At 40.2% G+C, this 25,085-nt stretch overlaps 1 protein-coding gene across 4 annotated transcripts; it reads left to right on the top strand.

Annotated features, from left to right (window-relative positions):
- The first annotated feature begins 475 nt into the window (after positions 1 to 475).
- VPS26C (VPS26 endosomal protein sorting factor C) lies at positions 476 to 23,362 on the top strand. Of its 4 annotated transcripts, XM_074602060.1 has the most exons (9): positions 536 to 713; positions 7,540 to 7,617; positions 8,347 to 8,490; positions 9,752 to 9,901; positions 14,091 to 14,171; positions 16,695 to 16,769; positions 20,755 to 20,905; positions 21,251 to 21,403; positions 22,799 to 23,362. In XM_074602060.1, exons 1-9 carry the CDS (start codon positions 657 to 659, stop codon positions 22,879 to 22,881), a joined length of 972 nt encoding a protein of 323 aa, XP_074458161.1. In that variant the 5' UTR covers positions 536 to 656; the 3' UTR covers positions 22,882 to 23,362. The 4 variants fall into 4 exon arrangements, 2 of the variants coding, with proteins under 2 accessions (XP_074458145.1, XP_074458161.1); XM_074602044.1 differs by lacking the exon at positions 7,540 to 7,617 and having other exon boundaries at positions 476 to 713; XR_012589220.1 differs by lacking the exon at positions 7,540 to 7,617 and having other exon boundaries at positions 534 to 713; positions 21,251 to 21,695.
- Positions 23,363 to 25,085: the final 1,723 nt, after the last annotated feature.

Genomic DNA, 25,085 nt, shown 5'->3' with positions numbered 1-25,085 from the left:
TGGAACAGGTTGCCCAGAGAAGCTGTGGATGCCGCATCCCTGGAGGTGTTCCAGGCCAGGCTGGATGGGGCTTTGAGCAGCCTGGTCTAGTGGGAGGTGTCCCTGCCCATGGCAGGGGGTTGGAACTAGATGATCTTTAAGGTCCCTTCCAACCCAAACCATTCTGTGATTCTATGATTCTATTTGTGCATAGGCATATATATATATAGGTTCTCATGACTGTAAGGCCTACCTAAAACTAATCCCCCTCAGCCTAGTCAGAAGTATAAATTTAAAGACCGCGAAATAAATTTTACAAATGCTAATAAATAAAATAAAAATAAAATAGATTTATGAATTTTAAGACTTCCCTCCCATTGTTACACCGCCCCCATTCCCCCTCCCCCCGCCCGTTCCCCGTTGCTATGACTACCCGGAAGCGGGCGGAGCCGACCGGGAAGCAGAGTCACCCAGCTGAGAAATGACGCCAGGGGGTGACCCGGATGTTCATGGGACGAGACACCACACCCCTTGCCCCCCGCCCCCCTCCCGGCGGAAGCGGCTGGCTGGGGGAAGGGCTCCTGCTCCCTGCTGGCCGGGTCACGTGAGGGTGGTGGTGGGGGGGGGGAAGTGTGTTGGGGGGTGCCGCCGCCACGTGACGGCGCGCGGCAGCCGCCATGGGGATGGCGCTGGACATCAAGATCAAGCGGGCCAACAAGGTCTACCGCTGCGGGGTGAGTGCGGGCGGGCGGGCGGGCGCGCGCGCGGGCGACGGTTGGGGCCGTTGGGGCGGGACGCCACGCCGTCCCGCCCCAACGGCTCCAACCGGCGCCCGTGCCCGTCGCTCCCCGTCTGCGGGTCGTCGCGGCTGCTCCGCCGTTGCTGCGGGTCGCCGGCGGGGCTTGAGGCAGGTCTTTGGGATGAAGGCCGGCTTCTTGTTGTCCTTCTTCCCCTGGCGAGCGGGGCGGTAGCACGGGAGTGCCGCTGCGCCGTCTGTGGGGAGGGCGGCGGGGCTTCAGGAGGAAAGGAGGGAGCGTGGCTCCCACAGACGCGGCAGTTTGGACTTCACGTAGAGGATAGTGTCGCTTCAGTTGTTTGTACTTGTGTATTACAGAGGGACTGATGCTGTGGTACAGTATGCAGGTGCGGCCAGTTGCTGTTACGGAGTCTCATTCCGTTTCTGTGCTCTGCAAGAAACATGCAAATGTCTTAAGATGTGGTTTGTACCTGATAGGAAATCTCTTGGATAAGAGGAGATTCTTCTTCCCTGCCGCAAAGGACTTGGGTGCACCGGTGGATGAAAAGCTGGACATGAACTGGCAAAGTGTGATTGCAGCCCAGAAAGCCAACTGCATCCTGGGCTGCATCAAAAGCAGCGTGGCCAGCAGGTTGAGGCAGGTGATGCTGCCCCTCCACTCCGCTCTGGTGAGACCCAACCTGGAGTACTGCATCCAGCTCTGGAGCCCTCAGCACAGGAAAGATATGGACCTGTTGGAGTGGGTCCAGCACCTCTCCTCTGAAGACAGGCTGAGAGAGTTGGGGTTGCACAGCCTGGAGAAGAGAAAGCTCTAGGGAGACCTTATAGCAGCTTTCCAGTACCCAAAGGGGGCTTATAAGAAAGATGGTGACAAACTTTTTAGTGGGGCCTGTTGCAATAGGACAAGGAGTAATGGCTTTAAACCAAAAGAGGGTAGATTTAGGCTAGATATGAGGAAGACACTTTTTACAAAAACACTGTCACAGGTTGCCCAGAGAGGTGATAGATGCCCCATCCCTGTAAACATTCAAAGTCAGGTTGGACAGGGCTCTGTGCAGCCTGGTCTAGTTGATGATGTCCCTGCTCATTGCAGAGGGGTTGGACTAGATGACCTGTAAAGGTCCCTTCCAACCCGAACCATTCCATAATTTATGATAAAGTACTTAGGCAAGAGCAGGTCTCAATTTTTATTTTTTTTTTTAGTGGGCAGGAGTCTGATTTCTTAACTTTTTTCACTGATGTAATTGGTGATAGTGATAAAGGGATTGTTCATACTTCAGCTTTTGCAGCTACTTGAAAAAATGCTGTGCTCTTTTCCGTTGTTGAAGACTTCAAGTGCATTTAGAAAAAAAATAAAAATCACCTGAGATTTATTTTTATCACTGTTTTTCTAGAAATCTTGTTTAAGCAGAAGTTTTCAGGTCTTTTTTTTTTTTCTTTATTGCTATCTCGCCACACACTTGTATTGTAAACATCCTTTTCACACACTTTTCCCATACGTTAGTAGTTTGGCTGTTACAGTGTATAAAGCATGTTTCAACTTATTGGATGTTTTTAATGTGGGAAAACTGATTTAAACAGATTTGAATGAAAAGGTATGCAACATCTGTTCTACAGTTGTCAAATCATCTAGAGAATGGCTTTCATAAAGTTGAATTTTCAGTTTATGAACAACACATCTCTTTAAGTATGGTGTCATAGTGGTAAAGACTACTTCTGTGTCTCACTTTCACATTGTTTTCCTAATGCACGTTATTGGAGGGATCTTACTTATTCCAGTGTCATAATGCTGTGCCCATTTTCAGTTTCTTCAAACTGGATTTTTTTTTTTTTTTAATACAGCAAAGGGATATTTCTTCTGTCTTTAAGCTGAAATTAAATAAGTTATTTATGGTTAGTAAACCTGTCAGTATTGTTTGTTTGCTTCCACTTTAACTCAATGTGAAAAAGTTTGTAATTTTAGCTTGTTAACTAGGCCTGAAATTTGGAGGTCTAAGTGGTATGAAAACACAGTGATGAAAGAGCTGTAGGGCTGTATGCTATAAATACAACATGAGATTTTTAATATAAATTTCCTAGGGACAGAAAATAATTACAAGTCTCTCTTTAGTTAGGCATGGAATATATACAGGTTTGGTTTTGACTTTTTGGTGTTTGTTTCTTTTTTTCTTAGAAATGTACTGATTGTTGTATACTTCAGTGACAGTAGCTATGCTAGTAATACCTTCAGTGCATGGCAACTTTCATCTGAAAATACACTTGCATCAATGCTACTTGAAAATGAAGGGATTCCTTTAGTGAAGACAATAGCTCACCCCAATGTATGTGTCTAGCTATCTAGACTTGGATCTTTTGTTTTCTGAATTTATTTAAAGCTGCGTTGGATATGGAAGAAGGTGATGTCTAAAGTATGCACTGGTGTAATAGTGGTTTTGTTATGCTTATTACATTATAATAATGCAAAAAATTGCTAAAACATTATTGAACTTTCTAATTCGTAATTTGCCTGAGACCATGATTAATCCAGCATAACTCCACAATGCTACTCACCTCCCTAGCCATTTAATTTCTGCTGCCTTTCTTGTGCTGACAGTATTGGCTGTGCAGTAAGCCAGGTGAGAGAAACGGATGGTACTTGGTAGACCTGACACTCAAAAAAAGTAAATAATAATAATTAAAAAATCAATCTGTTGAACCATGGACATGACATCCTTTTTGTTTTTCTTATGAATGCCTTCTCAAGTAGAGTTGAACAGAGAATATTTAACAATCGGTATCAGAATGGTCCTGTGCTGGGTGGCCTACAGAAGATAGATTAGACATAGTGGAGCAGCTCCAACAGAGCAGGAAATTGGATGAACAAAATAAATTGGGGTGGGTGAAGAACATTCTGAAGGATCTCAGGCAGTGATTTTTAGGTGATAATAGACCAAAGACCTGGTAGTGGCAATGGCTCCTGATTGTTCCATTCAAGTGCTGGTTTTGTACCTCTTGAGAGTGCATAGTCCAGGTGAAATGTTCAGGAGTTTTTAGCAATGAGCATCCTCAATCTGTTGTGTATATGTCAGCCAGCATCTTTACAACTGCTGAGTGTATTTGGTATACATCTTTATTCCCGCCAAGAGAGAGGGGGTGAGGGTAAACAGATATAGGAGACACCCATATTTAACAAGTAACTGTTCTGAGGATCTCTTAATGGTAAATTCCATACGGAATAAGGTCTTGAAGGTGCGTGAGTTTGTAATATAAACTTCTAGGGAAGAACTCTGAAAGTTAACAAACTTACCTTTAATTTAATTGCAGAACTGAATTTGAGTCTTGTCAGGGGAAAATATTGTTGAAAATATATATGAGAAGGCTGGTGGACAGAGAAGATAAGGACGAGTCTAAGGCAAATAGCTGATCAGGAAAATTAAGGCTGAATAACTTCTTTTTTGCTTTTTGTAAGGTCAGTGTGATGCATATGTTTCATTATGGGCTTTCCCCATCAGGCCAAGATCTTTCAAATTTGTCTTTGGGGATGAAGTATCATGTAACAGAACCTTCACGTAGTGTTCCCTGCTGTCTTGGATTGGGTCAGACTACTTATCCTGGTACGGTGACCTTGGTTATACTAAATCCAGATGAATTCAGCCATTTTTCATTGTTGCAAAGCAATCTCCTATGCCAAATGGAAGTCACTTCACTTCCTGAAACTTTCCTTAGTTCTAGGTAGTTGAGTAGGCAACTATTTTGTTCTTTTTAGTTGTTCTTTGCTTCTGCATTGACTGTTCTCTTTCAATTGGGAGAAATTAGACACAAAATTTGTAAAGTAGTCATGCATCATGCAAGCCTGAGTTTGTGTTCCTGCTTTTAAAAAGTAAGTTGGTTAAAGTAACATGCTGTGGTAAACAGCAAGCAATGTCTATATTTGTTAGTTATAATAATCAGAAACTAGAGGAACTAAGCAACCAAAGACCTTTATTTTGTCCAGACTTCAATTTGAGAAAAGCTATCTTAAATGGACTACTCTAAATTGTGAGTGAAAAAACAAGTTTGCCACTTCTTGGGCCAAAAGAGTAGTAGCATTGTTTAAAAAAAAAAAAAAAAAGTGTTAGGGGATTTAAGAACAAAAAGACAATAAAATGGATCCTAATAGCGTGTCCTATAATAGCAAAATAAGGCTTATTGCATCAAAACTATGTTTAAATTCCTAGGAACAGAAGATCTGCGTTCAGGAGACTTTTTTTTTTTTTTTTTTTAATTGGATGGAGAATTCTTGAGCCATTAAGGCTGATTTAATAAACTCCGGAATGCTTGAAGAATGAGGAGACAGGCATAACTAATGATGCGTTTCATTTAGAAAACCTAAACAGGATGACTGCAGTAACTGTGGCAGTTAGTCTGAGATTGATAATTAAAAGAATTCTAGGCTGAAAAGCCTGAAAAATGCATTGCACAAAGAAAGGTGCTGTAGTTAACATCAGCCAAGACTTTTAATGACGAGTCCAAAATATACTTAAGTTAGAATTTGCCCATAAGGAGGCCTTTTACTAATTAGTTTGTTTTTTTAGAAAATCTGAGCATTGAGGTTTTAAAGCATCTAATGATTAGTTAGTTGGATCTAGCAGACTTTTCCTATTGAATGTGGTCAGTTTCTTTCTAAATAATCAGAAGAATATGTAGTTAAGATTTGCAGGTGGCTTGCATAGAGGAATAGATGTGGAAGATGATGATCAGGCATATTTAGTAAATGTGACTTAAGTGAACTTATTTTTAATTTTTTAATTGCTAGATGTTTTCCCTTTGTCCTAAAAGTGAATGCCTGTGATGTGGAAAGTGGAATCTAAAAGGAACCTAAGGTGTTCTGTTGGTAGTTTTTCTAGCTCCTTAATGTAGCAAACAGACCTAACAGTGTAAGCAGTCAGGTTGGAATTGCTATATATTTTAACACTAAAAGTAATTTTTCCAACAATTTATGGGACAGTATGGTGTGCACTTTGATCCTTCCAGTCTTTACATAAAGTTTATAGATACTGAATAACTGTCTAGTTTAGTCAGAAGTCCATATGTGACGTAGGACTCTCAAGATGAGATTCTGTGATCCGTGTTATGCACCATTTCATGTTATTGAATGAAGATCGTTCCAAATTGTCCTCAGCCAGACTTGGGTAACTGCTACTAGAGAAACAGGGGATTGTGCTGCTGGATCAGATGAAGCAGGTGTTCATCTCAATTGTGACCTTAGAAGGGATTGAAACTTTGAAAGTGTCAGTCTTCCAGGCAATTTCATGTGCATATCTGAATGTTTACGAACTGTCAACAGAAAGCTGAAAAGCTTATTTGGGATCATTAACCTGGGACAGTCTTCTCACAAGAACGTTTTGTTCGCAGTTTAGCATATGTACCTCACTTCTTTGCTTCACGTGATACGCTGGCCTTCCTGTGGATGGATACTGTGTTTAGCCGGATAATTCTGTGTAGAATTGTATTAGCTTAGCTCCATCTTGCAAAGTTTTGTCATCACATGGTGAAGCCATGAGGAGTTCCTAGTAAGGGAGAAGGTAAAAAGTGAGTAAGAGCAACTGATCGTAAGTTACTACACTGTACTATGTGAAAGTCATTCAAGTGCTGACTTTCTCTACACCTTTAGTTTTGTGGTGTTAAAGGTAAATGAAACCCTTTTGATATGAACTGAAAACAGTACTAGTTTAGTATTAAGTGATGCCACATAACTATTACAGATGGTACATGTTTGCAAATCTTTTGCAAAAGTAAAGTTTTCTCATAAATTGTGTGCTAACTATAAGTATTTGAACATCTTGGTAAGCTCATGTTCATTGATTTGTACTTTTTAGAAGGACAAGAATACTGACAGCTTTGTATTTAGAGGGGCTCTGGTTTTGCACAAAAAAGGACAAAGTAGCTCTTCTTCAGAAAAGACAGAGCCAACTTCTCCCCCTCTCTATCAAACAGAAATATAATCTGATTTCATATAAACAGTTTAAATAAATATTACAGTATCTTTTTCATGATACCTCCCTCTCCCCCACACTAGTGACTTTTAAAAGTTGTTTTGTTTTTTTTTTTTTAAAAGTCATTTTGAGGTGGTTTTGATTTTTTTTTTTTTAAGAGACATTGAATGTTATAAGAAAAATTCATATTTAACTTCAAGTCATTCTTTTCCTTTCTGCCCCTTATTGTGTGAAAGTATGTAGGCAATAGCTCCGGAACAGGTTGTTGCTGTGTGGTGGGAGACTGTTCTCATTTATTAAAGCAGTTCATATGTTCAGGATTGTCCTTGCTTCTTATAGTTCAGCTGTACTAATTTTTCAAAGCAATAACCTAATTGCTTGTACTAATTAAAGCCCGTTAGCAAAGCAGTACAGTATTTAGGTCATCTTTTCTTCACTGTCCTTTTGTGCTTGTGTCTCCTGTTCCTGGCATTTCCCAGTTGCTGCAGGTCCTCTTTTCAGACTTTCAGCATGTCAGCCTTCCTGGTGATGCTTGATGTTCTACTGCTGTCCTGTTCGGCTTTAAACTAACTGACCCATTTTCTGTATTGTCATCCTGTACCACTACTAAAGACAAAAGGCTGGCAAAATTCAAATAGTGTCTGTCGGAGATGTACTTAACTGGACTGGTTTTAACTGGTCGAGTGTAGAGTGGGCAGTCTCAATTATCCTTTGGTTGGAGTGATCTGTAGTTTGGTGTCTAGTTTGCAAGCCTGGTGAAGGTGCAGAGAGCATTACCATGGAGCAGAAGACAAGGTTAGCCCCAAGAAACTTTCTTCAGATTCTCAAATCACTTGCTGCTGTTTCCAGATGCGTATTGCATTTGATGTGGAACTCTGGATTGGAGTGGATTCTCTGTTGTTGGAGAGGGGAAGGTTAAACTATGGGGTATGTAAAATAAACTGTGTGTTGCTCTCCTGCAGTTAATTTATTTTTTTTTTCAGTGTTAGAAATTCTCAGTTGATACTTCCAAGATGCAGTGTTCTTGTGCAAATACAGTTTTCTAGACAAAACATTCTTAATGGGATAAGTGACGCATCTCTTGAGTCATACAACTTGTTCTTTTGATTCACTTATGCTTTTAAACTATTTCCCATGTAGCATGGAATTTCCTTGTGTAGCAGAACAACTATTTATTTATTTATTTTAAATCTGTTCGGCTCCACTCTTGAGGTGAGTCTTATCCTCAGCTTGGCCATCACTTTTACAGTTATACCTTCTCTTCCATCTCCCATGACCGTCCCACTCTTCATATAAAAATTTCTCTTGGGCTTTCATTCTGACATGTCAAATGGAACTTGTCTACTGCTAACTGACTCGATAGTTGTTTATGAGGATGTTTTTCGTCTTCCTGGAGAGGAAGATCTTGAAACTTTAGAAAGAAATAGAAACTCCTTCTGCAAGGAGGAGGAGAATATTTTTAAGGAAAACAAACTAGAAGTAAGGACGTCTCTTCCTTTCATTGCTTTCATTATCAGTATTTGTCTTTTCTGAGAAGGTTAGACTGTTCTCTGGGAACAGTTTTCTTGAGTATGAAAATCAGTTAGCATGCTGTCTGAGAAACAGCTATAGATGACATTTATTTAAATGTTTTCATCTTGTCTTTTCTCCTTTCAGGAAGTTCTTTCTGGAGTCGTGGTCATAACAAGTAAGGACACAGTCCAGCACCAAGGTATCTCGTTAACAATGGAAGGATCAGTAAATCTGCAGCTTAGTGCCAAAAGTGTGGGTGTGTTCGAAGCTTTCTATAACTCTGTCAAGGTAAGAACTGTGCAGGTTAATATTTTTAGCACAAAACCTTTGTCTCTTTTCCCAAATCCTTCTTTAATGGCTCTCAGGTAGTTATAGCACTTCATGGTATGTAAATGATAGAAAGCAGAGAAATGCTCCGCATTACCTAGTGATATGTGATGACATTGAGGGAAGAACTTGCACTGATTGGAGAGTTTTCTTTAGGGCTGAAATACAGTAATATAAATACTGTGGTTACTAGATGATGCATTGAAGAATCATGATTTAAAGAAAAATAATAAATCGTGTGGTGTTTTTTTTTTTAAAGTGACTCATTTTAATTGGACTTTGTGCTACATGAGTCACTATCACAATAGTTTCTGCAGAGGCCATTGAGGTTGTGTGTTACTAGGCATGATACAGGACCTTCACAGATTCTTCTGTGGAGTATGAGGCTGTGCACAGACTGTGGAGCTCCTGGAAGGCCTCTGTGCTGCTCCCCAGGTTTGGGAGCATGGGGTTTGGAATCTAGCAGGGCAAGTTATCTCTGGCTCTATATGAACATGGCTGTACTGATTGAAGCAAGGCTGGCTCTGTCTAGAGCGTCAGTATAGCTACATGTGCAGAACGGTTTGCTGAAATTAGGATAGCCTTGGTGCAGGGCCTTTTAAGGTCTTCATTTGTAGTTAATTTGTTTACAGTATGAATAATCTGCCCATGAATGATTGAAAAACAGGAAAAAAAACAAAACCAAAAAACAGTAGAAGCAATAGATTATTTTTTTTCCTCCCTGTTAGAGGGAAAGTAATAGTAAAACTCCAGAGAGAAAAGAAGTGTAATCTTCAAGCAGGCTTCCCCAGTTGAATCCTAGTCTCCCACTGGAACAATGGTTAACTAGCCCTAAACATAGATCTTTAGGATGGGAGAAGGCAGGAGGGAATGGCTAACTGCTCAACTGTCACACGTACTTGTTGATTCCTGCTGCTACTATTAAGGGTTATAATTTAGAAAAGGGAACTCCACTTTGCAAAGCTGAGACTCTGCTGTTCAGCTCTCTAAATATTTGGTCATTAGTATGATATGACCATAGATCACAAATTGTTTTTTTGAGGAAAGCATTCTTAATGTTTCTTTTCATTGTGAGACTGGAGAGCTGTGTGTGATGAGGAAATGCCTGAGTGTCTGGAAATTCAGGAAGTCTTATTAGAGTTTGGTGGATGGTTGTTGGTTCTTGAAATGATGGGGCCGTCGCTCTGCTTCAACCTAAACCTCTTAATATTTATCTTTGCAGCCTATTCAAATTATTAACAGCACTATTGAAATGGTAAAACCAGGGAAACTTCCCAGTGGCAAGACAGAAATTCCATTTGAATTTCCGTTGCATATGAAGGGGAACAAAGTTCTGTATGAGACATATCATGGTGTCTTTGTTAATATTCAGGTAAGGCAGTCATATCTGTAAAGAAAATCTGAACTTTTGTTGTCTACGGAATGTATTCTAAAGTATCTCTTAATCCGTGGAAGCAGATAATGTTTTCTTGTGATAAAGTCGTCTTTTCATAGTGCAATATGTTTTCTCAATTTGAAGAATGTGCAGAAAGTTTAGAGATCCTTTGAAGTAAGTAGCTTTTAAGCTTCCCTTTGTTAATATAGCATTCTTCTGGTGTGTACTGTATTTCCTAGGTGTAATTAAAGATTAAAAATGATGATACACGTTAACCTTTTAAGTACTAATTTGTAGGTGGTTTCTATCTGACTTTTGCAGTTCTAGTTTCTAGGAGTCAACACTTTCCACAGATGGTAACACTTCTTAAATGTGGCAAAGGAACCATCCTGGGATTGCAGAATCCCATCAATATAATGTTGCTTTTAAAAAATTGTTGTGATGTCTATTCCCTTTTCTTTTCCAGCTAGTTTAAGCTTTTAATTGGAAATAGTTGATTGTAATGAAACAGATCAGATGTAACATGGGATGTACAAGAGAGAATTAAAAGCATACTGGAAAGAGGGGCTTTGGGTTGAGAAAGGGTAAAATGTATTTGCCACGCTTGTTAAATCTTGTACAGTTCTTTTACAGGGTGATATTTTCATCTAGTTAAGATTTTATTGTGAAAGAAGTTGCATTTACCATTTTGTAGATAATCTATATATATATAGATTATATATATATAGATTATATATATATAGATTATATATATATATATATAAATCTGTACATACCCAGATACAAGTGTGTGTACTGTTAACTAAGTACCAGTGAGACTTCATTAGCATAGTAGACAACGAATTAATGCTAATAATATTTAAATATGAAAAGTGAAGTGTACTGACTTACCAGATCGATTTTAAGACACAGGGATAAATCCTACAGGAACAAAGCTACTTAGTGTTCAGAATCTGTTTTCCTGCATTCATTTGTGAGAAGGAATAGCTCGAGGAAATCTCTCCATCACTTGTTGTTTCAGCCCTTCCGTATGGAGTAAATCTTTAAAGAATGATGAGATAAACAGAACAGTAGCAAGATGTCTCACTTGAAATACCTTGTCAGAACTACTGTAACATATATCTGATCCCTACTTATGTCCTAAACAACTACATCCATTCCCTTAATGAAAAAAAGACTGCACTACGGTGTCCTTTTGTTCAAAACAAACGTGACTGTGTAATTTTGTAATGAAGGCTCAAACCAAAGTGTTGAGAGCTTGTAGCATCTTCAAAAACATGAACTTTTTGCATTCCTGTGGAGATGAGTAGTAGCATTTACTGCCCAAATCTGTATGTACTACATGCTTGTAACAGAATCCTGTGGAAATACAATTTTGAAATTTGACCTTTTTTGGTTAAAAATTGTCTTACAAGAGAGGGATTTGTTCGCTTGGTCTGTTTTGGGTTTGGTTGTTTTTTTTGAAGGAAAGTCTTCTTCAGCTATCTCTTGAATGCAAATACTGTATTAGACAATGCTTTTTCTTGCTGAGGAGTGTTTTTTTGTTTGGTGGGTTTTTTGGTTTTTTTCTTCCAAGGAAAAAGTTGAAGGAGCCACTAAATGCAAAAATTTTCAGACCAGTGCTGATGAAGAATCACTGGGTTGTAAAACTTTCCCCTCCTTTCCCCACTTTTGCTCACTTATGAGAGTATTGGATTTGATGACAAAGTATAAAACTGTTAGCTATTTAGCTGAACTGGAAGTCTTATATTACAGACTTGGATTTAAAAAAAACCCTAACAAACAAGCCAAAAACCCACAAAAGAAAAAACCTCACCTACTAGCCTATCAGAAATAACCTAAACAAAAATTCTTGTGTTTTTTTTCTACATTCAGATGGGGTTTTTTAAGTACTTCCCATATCTTTTTTCGGTCTTGGCTTTCTTCCTAATGTATCGTTTGTGGTAGGTATGTCAAAAATGGTGTAAAACTGGTTGAGTTGCTTTCCATAATCCAGATAACTTGCCTATGATTGATAACAGTTGTTTTAAGATATACTTTAATGGTGAATATTTGTTTTGTTTTGTCATTCCCTCTCTCATCTACCTAGCTTTTCTTTACAAGCTGGGGATAAAATGTAATTAAAAGGTTAATTATTAGATTCCAGCCAACCTTTGAGAGTCCTGCTCTCCTGAAGAGGAAAACATAGTCTGTCCCGAGGCTATTTAATGTGCACTGGTACCTGATAAAATAGATACACAGGTATAAAATGGGGAACGTTAAGTCTGTTTTCCAGAAAATCAGGCTTGAATTGCTTAAAAATAATTTCCTAGTATTAAGTAAACCAAAGGAAAGCATTCATTTGCTTCTAACCTGTTTATATTTGTTCTTTGTCCAAATCAAGAAATGGAAAAATAGACTACATACAGTATGCCACCTTTTTATTTTTTCACCGGAGTAACTAAAGGTGCTGTTTAAGAAACACTTCCCAAGACCTCTGTCCAAGTCCCGTGCAGTTTAAAAGCAAGCCTCTATTTAGAATCACAGAATGGTTTGGGTTGGAAGGGACCTTAAAGACCATCTAGTTCCAACCCCCCTGCCATGGGCAGGGACACCTCCCACTAGACCAGGCTGCTCAAAGCCCCATCCAGCCTGGCCTTGAACACTTCCAGGGATGGGGCATCCACAACTTCTCTGGGAGACCTGTTCCAGTGTCCCGCCACCCTCAGAATAAAGGCTTTCTTCCTGATATCTCATCTAAATCTACCTTCTTTCAGTTTAAAACTGTTTCCCCTCATTCTGTTGTTCCACTCCCTGATAACCAGTCCCTCCCCGTCTTTCCTGTAGACACCCTTTAGGTACTAGAAGGCCCCTACAATATATATATGTATATCTATCTATCTGTACACATATGTATCTACACACACCGCATCTCTCTCGGCCTGTCTTCATAGGAGAGGGCTCCAGCCCTCTGATCATTTTTGTGGCCCTCTTCTAGAGCCGCTCCAACAGGTCCATGTCCTCCTTATGTTGGTGTCTCCAGAGCTGGACGCAGTGCCCCAGGTGGGGTCTCACCAGAATGGAGTAGAGGGGCAGAATCACAAAAGATGTCTTGATCTCAGTATTAGTATATTAGCTGGGGGTTCAGTATCAAGACTAAAGTCTCTGTTCTCATGCAGAGAACTTTTAATTGGACACTGAGGGCCAAATTGCAGGGCACGTGTGGTCCTGCTGCCTCACTGCACTGTGTTCCCTGGTCTGAGTGTAGTGCAGTAACAGAAGGTTTGCTCAACAGTGTTCAACTTCAGTGGAAACCACGGTCTGATGGGGAAAGAGATATGCTCTCTGGTCTCGTTCTTGCACACGTATTCAGGTTATGCGTAGAGAGACACCATGAACTGGAAATCATGAAGCTGAGTCCCTAATCTGAGCACACTTGGTTTTGCCAATTGCTTATCTGTAAAGAAGGAATTAAAAATGAAACAACAACAACAAAAAAAACCCCGTGCTGAAGTGCATGATTACTGTGATAACCAAGGTCATATTATTTTTCAGTCACTGGTTTATGGCTCCCTTTTTAGGAGAGAAAGGGGAGGAAATGGGCAGCAAGTTTTTGAACAGCAAACAGAAAAATGAACCTTGTTGCCTGACTTTACTGCATGCTGCTGCTTTTAAGTTTGGCTATATGGTTAAAGATGGTTCCCCATTAAATATGCCTATAACTGTTACCACTGTTAAATTTGATCCTACAAAAAATTTAAAATTAGAGGGGTTGTCTTATTGATAATGGCTTATCCAAAGTATGGTGAAAAGCAATACTGTAATGACCCTTAACTGAATGTAATTTGCGTTCTGAAGCCGTACAGGAGTACTGCTCTCTTGTCAGTGAGTTAGTCCCACAGTCTCATAGTTTGTTACATATCACAGAAGATATGCAAAGCATTTGCAAATGACTATGGGACTGTAAACACAAAGAAAAACCATCTCTCATTTGGGAGCATCTAAAATCATTGTATACCTCTTATCTCCTTCCCCTCTCCCCATCACTGGTATGTATGTTGCCTACTAACCTGTTTTAAATAATGCCTTAAATATGAGTAACATTAACATTCTGCACATATGCAATAAAAAGATGAAAAGTTAAGAGAGATAGAGGAGATCTTAACTAAGGCTCTCTTCTTTTTCTCTGCCATCTTATTCTTCCCAGTATACCCTACGGTGTGATATGCGACGTTCTCTGCTGGCAAAAGACCTAACTAAGACTTGTGAATTCATTGTCCACTCACTGGTAAGTGTGGTTTCTATTAACTATACAAAGTGAGATTTATTTGTTTTTTCCCACTTTAAGTGAAGCTTGGCAGTAAGGTTAGAAGATCAGCTAAAACGATGTAATTTATAATAGCAACACATGGGATATGTATGAGTAAAGGAAACTAGCCTCAAAAAAAACCTCTATCCAGAAGAGCTAGGGTATCAGTTGCTTCTTATTAGAGTAACTCATCTTTCTTTTCATTTAAAGAAAATAGTACAAAGAAGATTTGAATTATAAGATGTTTTCATACTGCACTGAGTTTATTCTCCTTTTCATCCTTTCAGTTCTGAAACAATGGTGTGGTTAGATAAATATTACAGTGGTGTTCTAAACAGTATTTCAGGCTATCTGAGCATTTCTTAGCCAAAGGTTCCAGGTGCCCACAATGCCTGTCCTAGAAATGGGAGTTTGTTGGTGAAGAGAAAATACCTGATTTCTGCTCTTCAGATGACTAATTACGACTTAGAGCCCTGACTCAAAGTATCAAAGCTGGGACTGCATCAAGTTAGAAAAGAAGCTTGTCAGCTTAATCCCCTTTGCTATTAAGTAAGCCCGTGGTTGGCAATATGCTGAGATAACTAGGTTAAAAAATATCCACATCCTGCGGTTAGCAACATGGAGAGAGCCTTCCTCCTGTGGAGGTAGAATTGTGGGATGAGACTGTCTCACAAGAAATGCTTTGCTGCTTGTTATTTGAAGTTCCTATATCAGTCTGGTTTTTAGTTGATGTTGACTTGTACGCATGTCCAGAACATCCGATGTCAGTACAGACTGTGCCGGCCTAATTAAGTATCGCTTTTTTCCACCCACAACTTGCTAGAACATACTGTTTCTATCATTCCTTTGAACTCTTAACAGGACAGTAAAGTATTAGACTCTTGTCTTACCTATGAATAATGGTGGAAATATGTTATTTTAGTTCTATAGTACCTTTTTTTAAAGATTTAGTACCTTTTTTAAAGATTTAGCTAGGTGCTATAAAGAAGTTTCCTGTTGGTAAGACTTCATTATTTTCTAAAATATATTATGCTACATTTTATTGGTCCATTATTACATTATAAGTAAGCCACACTTGTCAAAATAGTGAACAAATTACATATTATGCAGTTTCCTGGTTTTATTTCTTGTTCCCACTACAGCACTTAGATCACAAGTCAGTAAATCATGAATCTCTCAGTCAGGGTGAATTAATGAGGTTTTACTGAACATATAATTCTCACTGTCAGTGCTCAATGTACCATTTCCCTTAACCTTATTCTTTGCCAGAATTTGTCATTTATGGGAAAATACAGTCAGTCTTCCATCTTGCAGCTGGGCAGCAGAAGCTGTTTTGAATTCTTAAGTGGTGAGGGTAGATCCTAAGAGTTCAAGTGAAGCCCGTTGGTGGTGGTGTGCTCTGCCAGCTCATGGTTAGATACAATGGAGTCCCTCATAATTGATGCTGCGCTGGCCACTTATTCCAAATATGCAGGGAAAAGACAGTGCATCTCACTGAGATAAGGATGGAGAGAGAGGTCAGTGAATGGTAAGCAAAGCTTGCTTTCCTGATGCAGAGTGCAGGCTGCCATCTCAGCCGAGCTCAGGGCCCATTCAGACTTAAGATCAAGACTTCTTGGTTTTGTGATAAATGGTGTGAATAGATACTGAAGAACTGTAATAATGTGCCCTCAAAATTGCTTCTCCAGCGTGGAACGCTAAGCTGGACCAAGTTTTGGTTTTTTACAGTTAAAGAAGCTGGACGCGACGCCCATTAAATCCATGCTATGCTAGATTCCATCAGCTGAGGATCTCCTAGTAATAGCAGGATGGCTTAGGAGACCTGAGCCGTTACAGAAAGGGCAGCAGAAAGAGTTCAAAGTGCTCAGAGATAACAAGAGGGAGGAAGAGTTTGTAAAACGTATTGGAAGCAATGGAGCAAGTTCATGTATAATCTCCCGCTTTCTCCCCTGCTCAAATTTACTAAGCATTAATAATGAAAGGAAGCATTGCAAGTGACATATAAAATGTAATTATTTGTAAATACGAAAATATGAAATTAACTTCTTTCTATAGCATACGATATGCTTCAGATAGATAGTGTATTTCTTCTTTTCCAGGTGGTTTAGTCAACCACATGTTCTCTTTTTCTTTTCCTTTGTTTTGTTTTTTTTTTTTTCTTTTCCATGTAGGTAGAGGTTATGCCAAAAACTTAGAAATGGAGAGTTTGTTGTGGTTTACTGCAATGGCAAACACAAAGTAACCAAAAACTGACAGTTTTGTTTCCACAGTTCAAATTCATGGTGATTTGCAACTTGTATTCAGACAATATCATAATGTTATTTAATAACAAAGGCAGGAAATCTCAGGGTTTTTTATGACATAGATGCATACTTTCGGATGAAGCCAGTTCTGAAAACTGACACATCCAACAGTTGCCTGACTTTGTTGTCTTTTTTTTAATATTCTCTCTGTGTGTTTTGTAAATCATAGTTTACAGTTTAACTCTTTCATTACTTGTAGTCACAGAAAGGGAAACTGACGCCAAGCCCAGTAGACTTCACAATTACTCCTGAAACTTTGCAAAATGTTAAAGAGGTAAGGGTTTTCTTATTATTTTATTTTAAATGTAATGCTTGTGTGATTCTGAGTAAGAACAAGAGAGGAATGATTAAATGCTGCCCTGCAGATAATCAGCTCTTCTTTTTTTATTCCCCTCCTTTTTCTCCTTTCTTACTTTTGTAAGCAATAAATTGATTCTGCCTAATCTCTTGTGATAGTGGTGACTAATGTAAGGTGGAACTTTGTTCAGTAATGGTTAAATATTTTACTATTTTTCTGAATGAAAGATGGCAGTGAAGCAAGGGAAAACAATCTATACCACTTGTAGCCAAGATCCTTTAAAAATGTCTATTTTGATCCTTTGTTATGCCTTTTTTTACAGCCCCATGTGGCTCTGGGAAGCCTGTATGAACAGTAGTTGATGTCTTGGTCATTTAGCTTTATTAACATTGGTTTCTGTTTGTCCACTGAAACCAGTGTTCTGTTTTTCCAGATTTTCCTGTTGTGCTCTTTAGAATACTTTCCTGCGTTAGGTCTCCCTTCTGCATCTCCAGTTTGTCTTCCGTTTCTCTTAGTCCCCTACTCTTCCACTTGTTTCTCAAATCAGCTGTTTGGTTGTTTCATGCTACTGTTGACCTTATCACCTTGTATTCAATAGAATCATTGTGGTTGGAAGGGACTTCTGGAGACTGGTTAGTCTGGCCCCTGTGCTCAGAGCAGAGTCATCTAGAGCAGGTTACTCATGGCCACGTGTAGTCAAGTTTTCAATGCCTCAAAGGATGGATACTTGGAACCATTCAGCAATGTTAATGTTTGACCACCCTCACATGATTACTAAATAAATAAATAAACGAAAAGTAATTTCCTTTATTTCGATTTGTTTCCATAGCCTCTTTCTTGTCCTTTCACTAGCTACCACTGAGGAGTCTGACTCCCAACTTCTTTACTCCCTCCCACCAGGTATTTATACATATCAAAAGGTCCCCCTGAGCCTTCTGTTCTGCAGGGTGAACAATCCCAGCTCTCAGACTCTTATGTCACATGCTCTTAACCATCTTCATGGCCAAATCCAGCAAAGGCTGGACTTGCTCCAGTAAGTATGTGTTTCTTGTACCAGGAAGTCCTGAATTGGACACGTTATCCCCAGTTTTGTCTCATCAGTGCTGCAGAGATGAGGAGAATCACCTCTGTCAACCTGTTGGCAACACTTCCTAATGCAGCTCAGGATGCTGTAGGCCCATTTGTCCAGCCTGTTGAAGTCCCTGTGGAGGAACTATGTGGTTCACAAACTGCTCCTTCCAGTTTTGTATTATCTGCGGACTTGCTGAGGAAGTGCTCTGTCTCATCATCCAACCCATCACTGAAGATGTAAAGTAATATTGACTCCAATATTGACCCCAGTCACTGGTGTACACCACTAGTGACTGGCCTTCAGCTGGACTTTGTGCTACTAATTACAAACCTTTGAGTCCAGCAGTTCAGGCTGTTCCCAGTCTACCTCAGTGTCTTAAGCTGTACATCCAGTCTGTACTCCCATCAGTTTGGCTGTGAGGTTGTTAGGAGAAACAGTGTAAAAAAACAGTGCTGAAGCCAACATATACGGTATCCACGGCCCAGCAGCAGAGGATGAACAGGTTATGCCCAGCAGCCTCTCATGTCTCCGGAGACTGATGCACACTGAAAGCATGTGTTTTTCCAAATATAAGGATATAATAACTAATCTTGGTGGTAAAATTACTTTTGAGATGTATTTTTGAGACTACTGCTAAATACTAAGCTCTCAGCAGTCTGCTCTTCCTATGAACCATATTTCCATATAAAGTATTTTCCGTTTCTTCTTTCTCTTCTGTATCTTGATACATTGGCTTAGCAAAGACCCAGTGGTACACATCTTAAGAAAGTCCTGTCCATTAAAAGCTCTTTCTTAAGTTTAATAGCAGACCCTGTGCCTTTCTCTATTTCAAGTACATAACTACAAAAGTAGGTTCTAAAACTTATGACATCTCTGATCCAGCAGACTTTGGTATTTAATTGTGGAGCTGTCTAAAGAATGTGTATGCTAGCACAAGCAGTGGCCTTTTTTTTTAGTATTATTTTTATTTATTCTTCTGTCTCAGAAAAATGTGTGGGTCTGAAGTGACTACCTGCTGGACAGGTAGAAGAAGTCACTGTTTTGGTATATTTATAATATTAACATTTTAATTCTCTGCTCGTCTGGAGATTGTGACAGAACTAGAATTTCCGGTAGACTATGAGAAAACTGGTTAGGAGGTTTGCAGTAGCCAAGCAAAGCACAAAGAGGTTAGGTTAAAAACCAGGATAGATGTGCTCTTACGTTCTCGATTGTCATTTTTGGGGGATTATGAGAGAGAGTGTAAATTATAGGTTCTATGAGAGAAGATCTAGCCTAGGATTAAAATATGACGAGTAATGACAGAGTAGTAAGGCTCTAGGAGAAATACACCTTTAAAAAAAGTCTCATAGACTAGGATTGAGGAAAATGGCCTTGAGTTCTTGTTCTGCGAGCTCCTTTTATCTCTGTCTCTTAGGTTCCGACCACTATACTTGGGGGGGTAGCTATACGATGTCCCTGGGAAGGAGCGGTCATAAGACGAACCTCCTAAGGATCATACAATAAAAAAGCAATTAACTAATACATTATTAGGAGTCAATATTTCATAGGGAGGTTTTGTCAGGCACATAACTTCTGTTATTTAAATTAGGAGAAAATACTCAGGTGAGGTCATGTTTACTAAACACATGGAAATTCCTCTCTCTTTATTTCCCCCAAAGATTTGTTTTGAGTGGAACAGCTAAATTCTGCAGAGGTGTTGGGTATCTGAGTGAAACAGTCTAAACAATAGCTGAGGAGAACTTTACTGCCATTACTACTGGCAGCCAGGACTGAGAAGCAAAACAAACAGACTGGGAGAAAAAAAGTTTGTGCCAAGAGAGTTGGTTTGGAAGAAGGGAGAATAAGTTACATGGGCAAGGAAATCCAGCGCCACAAGCAAGTGCAAGCAGATGGTTGGAAGGTAGCGGCTAACGTCAAAGATGACAATAACAAATAATTAAGGCAGGAGAGGAGGATAAGGCTTGCAAAAGAAGGGGAAGGCTAGAGCAGGATGCTCAAAGAGTTTGAAGAAAGTTGGATGGGGAAGATGCGAGCTGAAGATGTGGGTAGAAAACTCAACTGTTTCAGTATGCCAGAACTTGACGTGTAACTGGAGCTTCTGGCGTATGAGTTTCTCTGGTGGCAGAGAGTATCTGGTGCCTGCTGGCCTGGGCAAGGGGAGCAAAAACCCCCATTTGGTCTTTTATGGAAACTGATTTAGAGACTGTCATCTTCGATCAGCTATTCTTACTCCTCCTTCGTTAAAACGTAGGAAACATGCTTGCTGCTAAGAAAAGTTGAAAAGTTAGGTGTGATGCTGTGTTCAAATTAAACTCTTTATTAATTGTCCTTAATTGATGTCTTAGTACAATAAGCGGTATGCTACATTTCACATTAAAGGAAGATTTTTAAATGCCTGTCTTCCCTCCCAATAACGGCCATGAGAAAGAAATTTAAGAAGGTGGGGCAAATCACTGAAACGATAGACTATATTGTAACCTGTAACAAAATGGGACCAGAACGCTGTTCTCCAGAGCGCTGCCAGCTGCCTTAACTTGACCATCCTGTTAGCTCCTCCCAGCCTGCCTCCTTCACCATGCCGTTCCCAACTTCTGCATTAATTGCAATAGCCAAGTTTTTGTCAGTTCATCCCAAGAAAAATGCTCCTGTGGATGGAATGAGTAGGGGGGAGGCATGTCAGGGCAGAGGGTAGTAAGAGATATCTTAATGCACCTGCATAAGGATGCATATTTAAAGAGTTATATTATTTAGGTTACATGAGGCATTTCTAAACTTTTGAGTTCATAACTTTGCAACTTTTTCCTGCATATTTTGATAACTGTCTTTCTAGAAGGTATTTTTTTCTTAGTCTCCTCTTACAGTTGTGTGTCCCCCCCATCTTTTCAGAGAGCTTCACTTCCAAAATTTCTCATCAGAGGTCACCTCAGTTCTACAAACTGCATCATTACACAGCCGCTGACAGGGGAGCTGGTGGTGGAGAACGCAGAGGCTGCAGTCAAAAGTATTGAGCTGCAGTTAGTGCGTGTGGAAACCTGTGGTAAGTTGCTCTGTACACGGAATGTGTGTAGACTGCAGTAATTGCCACTTGCGCTCTTTCAGCTTAAATACGAAAGCTTGTCAAACGCTATACAATTAAAAAGACTTGCAAAAAATTCTTTTGCATTTCAGGTAGAACAGTCCAAACATTAATTTAAATAACCTCTATGATCCTTAACTCAAGAGCGCTAATGTGAAAACTTGCAGGTCAAAGGGCAAAATGTTTTGCCCTTACTCACCTCCCGCCCCCAGCCCCGGTGTATTTTTGTTTTCAGTTTTGGCCACTGCCTTCTCTTCTCTCTTTCCCTTTCCCTCCTTTCCCTCTGACTTTCCTCACTTTCCCCAGGGTGTGCGGAAGGTTATGCCCGAGATGCCACAGAGATACAGAATATTCAGATTGCTGATGGGGATGTCTGCAGGGGCCTGCCCATTCCTATATACATGGTGTTTCCCAGGCTGTTCACCTGCCCTACCCTGGAAACAACAAACTTCAAAGTTGGTAAGGACTTTACGCTGTGTTGGCGTCTTTCATCTGACAGAAGTTTCTAGTTTCACTTCAGCTTCTGGCGGGTAACGGGATAAACCACTGTCAGCACTACAAGAAGCAGCAAGGACATCCGTCTGTTTCCCTGGAGAGGTTTCCTAAAGAGGATTGCAGTCTGCTGTATTTCATACAGACGGAGAAAATACAGCCCAAATACTCCTAACTAAAAAGAGTTGTGCAACTGTTAAGCTACTTCTGACTAACAGAATTCTATGGTGAAAGGACAGGAGAAGCAGTGTAACAGCAGGTAACTTTTTTCTGCCAAAAAATTACATGTGAATTAACACTTGAGTAGTAGCCCAAGAATAAAATGCCAAGATCATCCCTTCTTTCTTTTCATCACCAGTGAGAACCCCTCTTTCCATTCCCTTGTCTTTTTGTTTCCCGTTCTCCTGCCTCACAGAGTAGAAAAAGTAAGGTGAGGCACTGTGTGACTTCGCTTTTCTTGATCTACACCAGCTGCTTCTTCCTGCTTATTGCTGCCAAAATCCAACGTTTTCCTTAACAAACACCTGAAATTTAGGATTTTCCTTACTTTTTCAAATAATTACTGCAAAAATTCTCTTTGCTAGCCTGTTTTTCTTCCCTTGGTCCTGCTGGAATCTGTTGGTTTTGGGTTTTTTTAATTTATTTTACTGTATCAGATTGAAGCTACAAGTCCCTGCTTTTAGGATCCTTCCCAACTGAAGCCCCTCCTACTTTTCTCTGTCTGTCACGGACAAATGTGCACAACGTTTTCCAGCCTTGCCTACCTGTTTATCTGTTCCCCCAAGAGCATTTTTGATTAGATACTGATTTTGAACAACACAACGTAATATCTAAAGAGCAGATTTTTCTTTTGAAAATTTTTCTCATAGTTTGCAGGTATATTGTATCTTAGTGTTTAATTGCCTAAGGCCACACATAACGCAGGACTCTAAGGCCATGTTACATGCTGACAGCAGGGGAGGAGTCTGTTCCCTAAGTCTTCCGCTTACGTGCTTCTAAATGTGAGGCGTCTTTCCCAAAATATTTTAATCTTAGATGTCTGAACTCTGCCTGTTGTCCAGAAGACTGTGTGTCATAGTTTCTCGGTCATAAAGAAATCAATCCATCAGAATCCCAAAGATTAGAACAAGCCAAGGTTCTCTAGGAATGGCCCAAGGTCTGGGATGCCGGTGGTGAGGATCTGCCTGGAGCACTGCGTTCATCCCTGCCACAGGAAAATCCAGGGTATTGAAACGGCGTGAAACAGCCCTGTGAAGTGCTGCCTCTGAGAGCAGGAACTGCTTGTCTCTCGTCCTACTCCTACAATTCAGAGTCATTATGGACTCCTCATTTATTTATTTAATTTTTTTTTCCTTCTCCCAGAGTTTGAAGTTAACATTGTTGTCCTCCTGCACGACGATCATCTCATCACAGAAAACTTCCCGCTGAAACTCTGCAGGATGTAAATAGCCAGAAGAAATCACTGAAAAAGGACAAAATTCTTCAGAGGCAAAGCAAAACTTTATCCATGTCTTATTTTAACTGAAAACGCATCACTTCCTCCTCCTGCTGGTAGTTGTGCTTTCAGTTCTCCGTAATAATGTTGGTAAGACTTTGCCTGCCTTGCGATAGCTGATGTGGATGTATCTCTCCAGGCAGCCTTGTCAAGTATCTTTCTGACTTCAACAACCATCTTTTCCCCACTTTTTCTCAGAGAAATCCTGAAGGAATGATTCTGTATTTTTCTACAAGTCGTAGAAATATGTATTAAGTTTCTCTCTTTATTTCATTTTGTAATACTTGTTCCAAAGCCCCTTAAAGACCTCTTAAACCTAGTAAGTCCTGTTATAGGTGGTGTATATATACTGCTGGGGGAGGGTATGGGACTTGTAATATAATACTGAATACTGTTTTTGAAGGTGTAATAAATGGTGCTACAACAACCAAGGTGGTGGTGTGGGATGAATGGCTCAAGGTGAATGTGAACTAAGTGATGTGAAACAAATAATGATGTGAAATAACACCAAGCCTGTTTTGGTCAGGTCAGGAATATGAATCTGTATTAGAGGAATGTTTAGAACTGAAGTTTTCCGTGGGCTCTCGCCTGGATTAGAAAAGCAATGCCCTTACTTCATCTTTGCTATTTGTATAAAACAGCACTGAAAAAGACCAGGCAAAAGTTTTTTAGCTTGAGAATATACTTTGCATTATACCATTTTCCCTTTTGTAAGGCTTGTACAACTCAGTTTTGATGTGGAAAAAAAAGTCTGTGAGATGACCAGCAGCACCACTGCCCTGTGGCAGCCCAGGCTCTGCCCAGGGCAGGCTCTGCATTAAGAAACTTCTATGCTGGGGCACCTTGTGCCTGGAGGATGTGACTTTCATTCCATGAACAACCCTTCCAAGGGAGACAGTCACTCTCTTATTAGGTGGGTTAATACTGTCCCTTGTTCAGCTTAAAAGTATAAATGTAAATGCCAGGAAAGGAGTAAGTTAAGGTAAATACATTAAAGTGTTTGTAACTATATACACCTTAAAGGAACCACGTAGGAAAACTACTTCGGTAAGAAATAACCTTCCCAACACAAACAGGTTGTAGATTTTGATGATGTTTTATGTAAACAGAACCACCACAATTTAATTCTAATTGTGAATTTTCCATGCACTATTACATGGGGTGGAGGCAGGTTAAGTATATGGCGTTATATAAACTATAAGTGTAAAGATGACAACCTGAAAAGACAATTAAGAAAACTGCCGAAAAGTAATTTCCTTCAGCTTTATCCAACAGCATTGCCAAGCAGGAAAATGTAATTCTAGGTTTTGCCCTGGTTCTGTATCGTCTGTATTTTAGGAATAAACATCGGAAATTGTTATTTCAATGTCTTGTGGGGAAAAAAAAAGCTCTTTACTAGAACCTACCGCTTCTCTAAAATCAAGAAATCACACAGGATGATTTTTGGAAAGCAGAAGCCACTCTTTCTGGTCTGCACGACGTGACAAGAGTGCCACCTGCTGCTCGAAGTAGCGCTGTCACCTCAACCTTCAAAGTTAACCGGAAAGATGGACTGTGGCGTTCGTCCTGCCCGGGCCCCGCAGCCGGCGTAGATCAGCTCCTTGGTGCAGAACTCCAGGCTGCGCAGCTCCCGCTGCCGGAACGGACCGGCGGCCGTCTGCTCTGAGGCTTCCTTTTAAAGGTGGGGATGACCTGGCTCTGGAAATCACTGGGGTTCTTTTCCAGCTTATGGGAGTCAGGGCAGAGAAAAGCTGCACAGAGCAAAACCCATTCTGCTTTTCTGGGAACCTAGGGTCCTGTCTGTGCTGTGGCTGTAGGAAAAATAAGATTGGCTGACAGCAAGCAAGTGTAAGTACGTATCAGTTCAGTGCACCACCAGGAAGTGCCGCCTTTTACCTGTTTTCACAGCCAGGCTGCCCTTCTTACCTCAAGGCACATCACATTCTATTTGGAGAACAGTATCAACTATGGCAGATGTGGGACTGCTTTGGCACCACTTAGCAGGTCAAGGATACCTCTGCTCAGGAACAGGGGCTAGGCTGCTTTTGAGAAAAGCTGAGAAGATGATATATACGTATCCCCCAGCCCAGGAAAAGAAGGGCATCTGAAAGGGATGCAAGTGCCGTACCGCTGAGCAGCGCAGTACCTCATTCT

Source organism: Larus michahellis, chromosome 1, assembly GCF_964199755.1.
Source record: "Larus michahellis chromosome 1, bLarMic1.1, whole genome shotgun sequence".
NCBI classification, from domain to species: Eukaryota; Metazoa; Chordata; class Aves; order Charadriiformes; family Laridae; genus Larus; species Larus michahellis.
The sequence above is the reverse complement of the archived record's forward strand: the minus strand, read 5'-3'. Positions and strand labels throughout refer to the sequence as shown.

Excerpts from the sequence above, each read along its gene's own strand:
- VPS26C (XM_074602060.1), top strand. The coding sequence starts at position 657 with ATGGGGATGGCGCTGGACATCAAGATCAAGCGGGCCAACAAGGTCTAC. Across the intron at positions 16,770-20,754 it reads CTTTGCAAAATGTTAAAGAG|AGAGCTTCACTTCCAAAATT; the intron begins GTAAGGGTTTTC and ends CCATCTTTTCAG. Across the intron at positions 21,404-22,798 it reads AACAACAAACTTCAAAGTTG|AGTTTGAAGTTAACATTGTT; the intron begins GTAAGGACTTTA and ends TCCTTCTCCCAG.